General features: G+C 40.2%; 1 protein-coding gene across 1 annotated transcript; it reads left to right on the plus strand.

Moving 5' to 3' along the window:
- The first annotated feature begins 3,134 nt into the window (after positions 1 to 3,134).
- On the plus strand, positions 3,135 to 5,653 carry LOC130139576 (uncharacterized). Its single transcript, XM_056316808.1, has one exon. The coding sequence runs from the start codon at positions 3,168 to 3,170 to the stop codon at positions 5,235 to 5,237; it is 2,070 nt and encodes a 689-aa protein (XP_056172783.1). The 5' UTR covers positions 3,135 to 3,167; the 3' UTR covers positions 5,238 to 5,653.
- Positions 5,654 to 11,077: the final 5,424 nt, after the last annotated feature.

Consider the following 11,077-nt stretch of genomic DNA (forward strand, 5'->3'; position numbering starts at 1 on the left):
CAAACAGCGCCGTGCTTGTTCTCTATGGCAATATGACTCGGCCGGATCGAGAGGATGTCCGCCGGGAAGGCGGGTCCACGATGAACTCGACTTCTTACCCGATCCACGTGCAAAACGGGAGGAACTTTTTTATTCTTCTTAAGCAATCATCATTTAGGCCGATAGGAATACTACTGATAAGAGAGATTAAAGAATGCTAGTATTATAGGCGTGGAGTTCGACTTCTGCGTTCTGCAAGATACGCGGCAAAAGCTAGAAAATGAGAAGAGTTATAAATAAGATAAATAAAAAAGAAGCAAACTTCAATCATTTATGATCATGTTCTTCGTGAAATCATTAAGAATATTCATAAATAAAATATAGGATTAATACCATGAAAAAGCTTAAATTAATACATTTGTGATAATTTTACCAAAAACTAATTTTTTAACCACAAAAAATCCCTAAATTGATACACCCATAATAATTTTACCCATCGCTAATTTCCGTTAAATTTTACCGTCAAATTACTAAATTGGATAATGCGTGGCAGTTGACGAGTGTACCGGTTTGGAATTTTATGGTCACATGTATACAGTTTGTGGTTTTTTGTAGTATTAATCTAATTTAACGAAAGATAAAGTTGTCATAAATGCACTAATTTGAGATTTTGGGTAGTCAAAAAATTAATTTATGGTAAATTTATGGATTAAATATCTACATTATATATGTTTCATATGAATTCGTAACAAAAAACAACTTGACATTGAAATGGTTCAATATCTATATTACTTACCGGAGATATCTCCTCCTATTGATATCAATATCCCTAGGAAATTCAAAATCCAAAATCATCCAATTACATATTTTAGTCCAGCAATCAACATATATGCTAATTACATGATGGATAGCGTTGTCGATAACATGTTATTAGATATTATATGTATATCCATAAGGTATTGTTATATAATTAGCTATTTATTCATTTATTTGTATAGTTAATATAACATAAGCTACGTATATACATATATATTACAATATGGTACAAAGTTTCTATAGCAATTAGTCATTAATTATTCATGATTGTACAACATGCAATTATGAACATAATTTATGTATTATTAGCAACAATTATAATTATTATAGTTTTAAAGCAATTGCCTCACTTTAGTATCCAATTTATTTTAGAAATTTATATTATAACAATTTGAGTTAATTTATAAGTATTATAATTATTAAAAAAAAAAAATTTGAATAACCCAGGAACCCCCCGCACGACTGACAGCCGGAGGAGTAAACCTGGGGTGACGCTAGCGGAGGACCCACCACCACGGCGCCACACTTAAGAATCCCTAACGACTACGCTGGGGTTCGAACTCCGATCCCTTCGTGGGGGGATAAGAGCGCAAGTCAACGCAGCCGCTGCGGGCGGTGGTATTAAAAATTATTTTATTATACACAATTTTCAAAACTTGAGAGAATTTTTTTATGCTATCAAAAAGACATGTTTTTAGATTTTTTTTTCTTACTCGATTGAGATATTGAAAATAAGAAATAATAAACAAATGCTCACATGACATAAAGTGCTCTCATTAGATAAATAAGATTGAAATTATCACTTTCTTAGAAAAAAAAAAGAAAGAAAAACACGTGGATTTGGGAAAAGAAACTCCCACTCCTTCACTCACGTATCAATTTAGCATTCACTACGTGTATGTAGCCTGCATTTAGTAAGACTTTTGGAGAAAGTCTTTGAGAAAATGCAAAGAACTTTAGGTGAAAGGGTTTTTAACAGGACAAAAAAAAATTCGGGTCAAAATTATCCCCCGACCTAAAATTAGTATATTTTTATGGGACAAAAAAAAATTAGAATTAGAATTGTCTCTCGATCTAAAGTTGATAATTTTTTTTTTGGGTTAATATCACGAAAAACCCTAAACTGGTACACTTATGACACATTTACCCCAAATTATTTTTTTTATCATAAAAAATCCCAAACTGGTACACCTGTGACAATTTTACCTCGAACTATTTTTTTGACCATCAAAAACCCCAAACTGGTACATATGTGACAATTTTACCCTGAATTAAAATTTTAATATTTTTATTTTTATTTTTTTCGAATTTTTATTTATTTTATTTATTTTTTTCCTTTTATTTTTTTTTTCTTTATCTTCAACCTCTGGCCGGTCGCCGGTCCGGCGACCGGCCAGAGGCGGAAGCCGACGAGGGCGGCCCTTGCCGGCGTCGGGCGAGGGCCGGCGTCGGGCGAGGGGCCGCCGCCCGCATCGGGCGAGGGTCGCCCTCGCCGGGCATCGGGCGAGGGTCGCCCTCGCCGGCGTCGGGCGAGGGTCGTCCTCGCTCGCCTAGGGCAAGGGCGATCCTCGCCCGACTTAGGCGGTTGCCGAGGGCGACCCTCACTTGCGTCGGGCGAGGGTTGCCCTCGCCGGTGTCGGGCGAGGGCCGTCCTCGCCAGCCCAGGCAAGGGCGACCCTCGGCCGACTTAGGCTAGGGTGACCCTCGCCTGTGTCGGGTGAGGGCTGCCCTCGCCGACTTCGGGCGAGGCAGCCCTCGCTAGATCCTGCGAGGGTCGCCCTTGCCAAGTCGAGCGAGGGCGGCCCTCGCCGGCTTCCGCCTCTGGCCGGTCGCCGGACCGACGGCCGGCCAGAGGTTGAAGTGAAGAAAAAAAAAAGAAAAGAAAAAATAAAAAATTCAAAAAATAAAAAAATTCAAAAAATAATATTAAAAATTAGTTTGGGTAAAATTGTCACATGTGTACCAGTTTGGGATTTTTTGTAATATGTTCGAGGTAAAATTGTCACAGGTGTACCAATTTGAGGTTTTTTATGGTCAAAAAAATAGTTTGGGCTAAATATGTCACAAGTGTACCACTTTAGAATTTTTGGTGGTATTAATCTTTTTTTTTTTTGTGTGGAATTAGGCCTACATACTTGCTCTCAGGAACACCTGGCAATTTCCCATTGGGCCACCGCCGTGCTCCCTCCCACCCGTTAACCGTTTGTTACTTTTTCTTCGTCGTCACGCGGCATCTCGTAATTTCGGATGGATTTCGAGGGTGAAAATGTCCAGAAAAGTGACCCCACATTTTCAAATCAAATCACACACTATCGGGCCTCACTGAGATCCATCCCCCTCTCTCTCTGTCTCTCTCTCTACTGTCTCCGACCATGAAACGGCCGTCGTACTCCTCGTCGTCGTCCGACGGCCAGCGGAAACGCGCTCCAGCTCCGCCGCCCGCGGCGGCGGTTCCGGGGAGGGCGAAGGACCAGGCCGGCCGGAGCCCGCTGCGGCACCTCAACGGCATGGTCTGCCACGGCCGAAGCAGCAACGCCTCCTCCTCCTCCTCCTCTTGCTCTTCTTCTTCCACCGCCGCCTCCATCGAGGCTCCGAGAGGCTGCCTCAGGTTCTTCCTCTCTCACTCTTCTTCGACTAAGAACGGTCCCGGTAGAACTTGTGCTGCGATTAGGACGCCCAAATCGGCTCCTGCAAAGCCGGCGAAACGCGATCTCCAGCGCGATCGCGCTGCGAAGATGGCCAATCTGGAGGTACCTAGAGCAGTCAAACAGCCGAAGCTCAAGAGGAACCCTCCCTGTCTATACCAGTGGCAATCTGCTAAAACTGCCACTTCTAGGAATGGCAAGAAGTGCGGTAGTTCCTCTGTTTCTGAAGCTGATGGCAATGTCGCTGCTGAGTTTCCATCCGGTTTCGAAGCGTTGAAGCAGGAACGGATTGAGCTTGATTCTGCTGGAAATGGTCATGCTACTTCTACTCCAATTAATAAGAGATCTGGCGGAGTAGAGACACCATGTCTAAGTGATGGAAATGTGGGGGAGAACTCTAGTAATAGCAAAATCAAGACTCCTCCTATCCAGGCTTCCGTGTCTCCGGAGATACAAGGCGGGTCAGGTTTGATGAACTATTCCGGAACGATCACGTCAACGGGAGGCACGCATCCTTGTTTCGGTGCTGGCTATGTTGTTTCGGGAGTGGCCGATAGAAGAAAATGCAGGCCTAGGGGGATCCTTAGTGTTAGAGAGAACGAGTCGGAATTCAGCGTTAGTGGTAGTCACGGCAATGATGATGATAGTAGGGTTGCTGACAAACCTAGCATCTCGCCAGTACCTTTACTATGCGAAGCATCCGTGCATTGGTTGTTGTCTCCATGTAATGAGGAGGACGAGGAGCAAAAAGATTGTTCTGAAAATGAGTCATGCCCATTTGAGAGGTTTGAAGAGGAAGGGTCTGCTCTCTGTTCTCTTACTTCACCCTCGTCTGGTCCTGTGTTTTCTTCAGATGCTGGTAATAAGAGTAATATGACATGTACAACGACAGGTACGGATGGCAGTAGTAGGGGAAGGGATCCTGAGGTGACTTCTTCAAGAGGACTCCTTGAATTTGATGGATTCTTGCAGCCTTCACAGTGTAATGGTGATGTTTACTCTCCAACAGAGGTGACCCCTATTTGGAAGGATTTTTCTTCGAAGGAAGAAAGGAAATTGAGTTACGATGTTGATCGACTGGATGACCCATTAACTGCTGACTCCCTGGGCAGTGGAAATGTTATTCGAACCCCAAACTCAGACTCAAGTTCAAACGGATATTTCCGCCTGTTGTGGGTTAATGCTCAGCATGGGGGGAAGGATCAAATAGATTCCGAGATAGATCTACTGACTCAATCTTTTAGTAATGCCACTCTATCTCCAGACTACTCTAGGTCTACATGGGATTCAACAAATCTGAATTTCCAGTTAGATTGTCTAGCGATGCCATCCAACTCCATTGATTTGGCACAAGTTCAAAATGTTCTTGATAGCAAAGTATATTGGGCTTCCAATTCCAGCATAGACAATTTATCACAATCCAATTTGAGGATATCTTGGAGAGATGGTTTAGTTAATAGGATCTTTGAGATGGATGAGAATGATTTTTGCAAATGCTTGTCTGATGATGAGGATGCCACTGGCAGCCATATTGATCTAAAGTTGCATGAAAGTCCCACACATAATGTAAATACTCAGAATGTCGCTGCTGAAAATGTTAACGATAACATTACCTTAGGCTCAAATCATTTTGTGGATGAGAAGCATGAAACTGGTCAGAAAGTCGAAGACATGCATTCCCCTCAAAAACAATTCGAATCAGTTGAGTCCATAAGCTTTGATGGAGGTGGCCTTCTTGCTTCAACTTCAAGTGATTCAGACTGGAATCTATGCTACAAGAACAGCTTATTCAAGTAGAAGCATCGGGATCATTTATGTAGTCTTGACCAAGGTTAAGTACTTGAAATATAACATGAGGGAGGTTTTCCTTCGGTGCAATCTAAAGATTACCACTTCAAGATCACTGGTGAATTCTTTTCTTTCTTCATTCCAATATGCATTTGCTTTCTGTAACTGCTGAAATGTAGTTCAAATTTGTCAGCATTCAAGACGGCAAAAAACATGCATTTGACAGATTAGTGTGTTAGAATTTTTATGGGCAAAATAATTAGATATTAATCTGGAATGTTGGGGTTGAGAACACCGCTCTTGGTATCCTCGTGCAACTATGGTTTTGTAATCTAATTGTGCTTTTGGCCATGTAACTTACCTGGTGTACTAGGATTGTTTCACTTCTTTCTTTGTTCTATGAAATCATTATTAATTATAGAAAATGGTGCTTTTGGTTTTTAGATGAAGGATAAAGCATTGAGTTTTATTAATGAAACTATAATGAATAAGGAATAGCCAAATTGACATACTATTGCTTGATCTTACTCATAGTTTGGGACCTCTTTTTGGGATTCGGGCGAGTGAGGGAGAAGGCTACAACTGACACTTAATTGAATGGTTACTTATATTGATGGTTCAATGGCAGTCTGACAAAAATATGTGGAAAATACTTCTCAGCATGATCCCATCTTGTCCTTCCATCCAATGGTAGTGAGGAATAGGAACAATTAAGGAAACGATAACTAAAAGAACTTAATGGTGATTTGTTGAGCACAATCTTGAACCCTATGATCCAAGGAATTTCTAAGTATCTTACATATGAAAATTTATCCGGAGTCCCTTAAACCTATACAAGAAAGAGATTAACCAAAATGGTAGAAAGAGATTATCCAGTGCTCTGAGAATGATTACCCATATGTATGACCAACAGCAAGTTAAAGATGCGATTAGTAGATGAAGAGAATGGGAGCATGAACTAACATGCTGAAGTAACGCTTGTACAGGATAAAATATTCATCAAACTGTTTCAGAGTATATATTTTCTGGGGTTTTGTTAAGGAGTGCCTCGATAGCACTTGTTAAGCAGCTAAAGAAAGAAAGTTGCACCTTTCCTATGCAGTAATCTACTCATGTTATGTGTAATTAGTGGTTTGAAGATCGAAACATTTCTTATTAAGTATTAAAAAACTGCCCTAGGGGCACTTGTTAATAACAACCATTTTTCTGAGCTCATTTTCTCATTCTCCTGCCACCCTTCATCTTTTGATGCATAGGCTAGCACAGAAAACGTACAACAACTGCAACATAACTTCGAAATATATTAACTGATTCTGTAGGTAATCTAATATTGTTGTTATGGGACTCTACTCCTTACCAACATCATGCATAATGAAATGCCCCCTGATAGTAGCAACACGATATTTCTTCCGGAATCTCTCTTGGTTAAGGTGTCTGGATTTTGCCATATGGAATTTGAATCAGAACTTGTCTCCTCTTTTTGACTTGTTATGTTTGCTAAACGCTTGTGCTGCTAGATGTGCTTCCTTGTTTAGTAATAGTTGCTTTGAGTTATATGTTCTAATCATGAAAATACACTGCTAAAAGATGAAGTGATGCATGCTGTTCATCTGCTCAATGCTGCAGATTCAACTATTTAAGTGGGTGGTAGTGACATTATGCATTGCCTGATAGATAGAAATTTTTTCAGCCAATGAGGTTGGCTCATTCATTGCTTTAATCTTAGTCTGTGTGCAATTTAGTTGTACATGCCTTTTCCTTATCTCACTGAAGATCCAAAAACTCCTGCATCTTTCATACCGCTGCTTCTACAGATTGTATAGTTGCTCCAATTGTTTTTGGTCTTTTGAGATGCTTTGTTTGAAAACTTCATTAGGTTAATGTTGTAATTAGTGTCATATATGTCATGCTGTCTAAGAAATACGCTCGCATACATTGTCGGGATTTGAACTTTTCATATCTGGAGAAGTTTAACTTGCATTGTTGATTTATTGTCCTTAATAAGGGATGCTAGTTGTACTTGCCTCATGGTGGAAAGCTAATTAAGAAGATAGGCTGGTCGGTACTACTTTTCACCCCAGATTGTCTTCTGATTCACTGAAGTGTGCTTGTGGTTGATAAATGAGTCAAATGCCAGATGATAATTCCTCGAATCTTCTCTCAGACATGATGACCTAATTTTCTAGCTTTATATTGAACCGGTGGTGCTTTAATACACTTCATCAATGATGCTGTGGGATTAACTTGTGGAGTTTCTGAAATAAGAAGGATTAGTTACGTCTAATGTTGAAGGTCCATCCCAGTAACTATGTAATGGGACTACTTTCATGTAGAAATGAGGCGTTCCTTCAATTGAGAAGATTCGTTATGGAATTCTATCTCATGGCACATCTGTTTTAAGATGTGGTTGGGAGCTGAGCATTTCTTTTTAACGTGAACACATTTGTGCCCCACCAAAACTAATTTTTGCACAACCCAGAACACATTAAACACATGTACATAGTATGCAGTTTCACTCATTATTCATGTCTGAAATCTCATGGTTTTGAGCATTAAACACGTTGATATGCATTTACACAAGAACGTTGCTGATTAGTTCCTTATTAGAAAAATGCTGATTAGCTATTTTGTGTTGCATCTTGCAATCTGTATATAGTGATCAGCTTGTATTCATGCATTGAAATCGTGTCATGGTAGATCACCGAGCTGTGTTCTAGTTAGAATCCGTGTAATATGTCTAATTTATCATGACACAATTACGATTAGTAACTTGAATTGTCAACTCATATGGTGTTGATTTTCCCAGAATATCTAGGACAGGACAGAAAAAGATCACGGAGGAACAAACTCCAAATGATCACTTTCGAGGTTGCAAAGTTACGGAAGGCGAGTTAAACGCGTCGGTCGAGTTCGCGAGAAAAGAGGACAGGCAGTTAGCATCGGATTTTCCTTTGGCAAAAGTTATCAAAAAGGCATATACTCTTCATCCAATCACTTACCCTGTCTTGCCCAGTGACACAAAACTTCGGAGACCATCGTACGTTCCAAGTTGGCCAAGGAAAGATTACCAAAGCACATTGAAAAGTTCCACAAGCCAGAACACTTGATAATAATGAAACTTGTTAGGTATGATACAGCCAATAGGATGACATAAGCAAGAGACGGTCCCCTTAACCATCTAATTAAATAAGAGGAATAAAGAAATAAAGAAGCAAAGCAGATACTTGAAAAGGGCTCTCGTCGTTGAAGTATTGTGCTAGTCGTGGAATGCTTCAAAGGGATATCTGAAGAAACGTGACATCAGAAATTTGATAATGTAGAAAACTCAATTGTGCTCGAGTGATTCGTCGTGTTATTGATGAACTGATATGGACTCCTTTTGTTTAGTGTATCCTCTGATCATTCCCAACTTCACTCGGTTGTCTTGTTTGTGCTTATCCCTAATTTCGTTGTCGAGTCCTAAAATGTAAGAAAAAGAAGTAATGTGCTAGTTGTGGAATGCTTCAAAGGCCACGGAGCCTTGTGAGATATGTGAAGAAACGTGACATCGGAATTTGATAATTTAGAAAACTCAATTGTGCTTGAGTGATTTGTCATGCGATTGACGAACTGATATGGACTCTTTTTTGTTTAGTGCATCATCTCATCATTCCCAACTTCACTCGGTTGTCTTGTTTGTGCTTGCCCCTAATTTCGTTGTCGAGTCCTAAAACGCAAGAAAAAGAAGGTTGTGTGGTGTAATTAATAAACCGATTCTAGACAGAGAGAATGGAAAACAAATTTTGGGGCAAGAAAGCGCACCCGGAAGCTACTTCATCTTCTGAACTGTAGAAAACTTCAATTGGTCAAACCTCTAGAAAGGAGCACAAATGACAGCTAAAAGAGTGGCTGCCCAATATGTTAATCAAATTGGATGCAAACATTGACTTTGTCAAATGTGTCTCATTGTCTTCATTGGCCTTATCTAATGAGCATATGCCAATGCCAATCAGGAATACGATGAAGGTTGAAAAACCCAGAAAATGCCTCCCTCCATTTGCCTCTTTTTATAACATTGATTCAAGCTAAGTCAGCAGCATTTGGTATCACAGGTCATTGCATTCTTCTGAGTCCATCCATGGTGGTGATGGTGATGCCAACACTTATCAGATGAAGAGCCTCCAAAGCAGTATTCAACAAGCAGACCATGGGCTATATGTTAAACGAAGCACCAAATTCAGCTGACTTAGCTAATTGACTAATGTTCTAACGATATCAAATCAACCATAGCTCGAAGATAGAATCAAGCTCCGGAATAAAATGTATTGCTTCGGCCAAATTTCTTACTTTCTATGCGTGAATCCCGTGCCGATAGTTTTTTAGAAGCGTCGGCAAATTGCAAATCCTACCAGTAACTAAATGCTGATCGGCAACTTATTTAGCTTGGAATTTGTTGGTAAGTTGCCAGCATAATTATAGACGTACATATTGTTATTTAGTCTGAATTGTGTGAGTAAGTTACCAACTATAGTTACTTTGATTATTTCAAATTACCAACAAATTATTGAAGTAGTTGGTAATTTGAAAAGTGTCGGTACTCTCGTAATTATTGAAATAGTTGGTTAGTCTTGGAACTCTCGCAATAGCATTAGTAACTTTTCAATGTGTTACAGACTAAACAAGTTGCGGGTCAAAATATCGTCACCAGCACCGGACAATGTTCCGATTTCTACCATGTGCTTCGAAAGATCGTCCATACGTTCGGCCCGAGTAAGAAGCAACTGCGGAGGATGACGGCCGGTGCTAACCACACGCACACGGATTTTGGATGATTTATATTTCGGAATCTGGACAACTTAAATTAATATAGACAGGCTGAGTGCACACATAATTTACAGAAGTGTTTGGAAGGCATCAACCGGCAAATATCTATTGAGAACAAGTATGCATTGATCATAACTAGTGGAATTTCTACTGAAGCACCTGATTGAGGACTTAAAACCTGGTCCAAAACCCTCTTCAGCAATTCTATTCCTGTTGAATTATGGATATCTGAGTTGCCTTTTTGATTGCTTTTGCTGTCAACTTGGCCCTTTTGTGCATGTGCATTGCAATCAGATCAGATTCTTCTCTTGGACATAATTTATTATATTTTCAGAACTCAGAAATATAAAACAGTTTGATGATCACTTGATCTCGTGTTCATCAATTAATGTAATGTAAAAGGAATCTTGACAAACCCTTCTTCGCTCTGATCGATTCACTTCCCCGGCGCCGTGGCTGCCGTGGCTGCACTTGTGCTGATATTCTATTATACCAGTGCTATATCGCAGTAAACGGGAGTCGCTGTTGCTTGGTGGACATCATCACATCTCCATGATCAAGTCTTGCACACTTGGTTTTCGGTTTTTTTTTAGATTACCTTTTTCACTTTTCGTAAACGAGTGTAACAAGAGGACCCCATAAAAGAAATTAAATAACACAACAGAAGCAAAGGTATGAGCCTGTAGGAAGATGAAAGGGACATGGCTGTGAAGCTGAAGCCTGGAAGGATAAGTACATTTGTTTGAAACTTGAGAGGAACGGGAACACATGATTTGACCGGATGAATATGCGCTGTGTCATCGATTTTAACATGCTCCTTTTCTTTAAATTATCATCGGCCCTTTCGTGGATGGAGGGCGAAAAGCTTACCCGGACCCGCGAAAAATTATTAAATGATTTAAATCTCCGGTAGAAGTAATCTGGTTTTCAGCCTTTAGGATGACGGAACTGACAGGGGTGTGATTGAAAGTTGAAGCCTTGAAGTCTAATATATTAGTTAAGAACAAGGAAGACGAAAGGAAGGCCTGTGGTTTTTGGTGGTGGGG

This window comes from Syzygium oleosum, unplaced genomic scaffold, assembly GCF_021117445.2.
Source record: "Syzygium oleosum isolate NSW1041296 unplaced genomic scaffold, Sole_v2.1 Sole_v2.12, whole genome shotgun sequence".
In the NCBI taxonomy this organism is placed as follows: Eukaryota; Viridiplantae; Streptophyta; class Magnoliopsida; order Myrtales; family Myrtaceae; genus Syzygium; species Syzygium oleosum.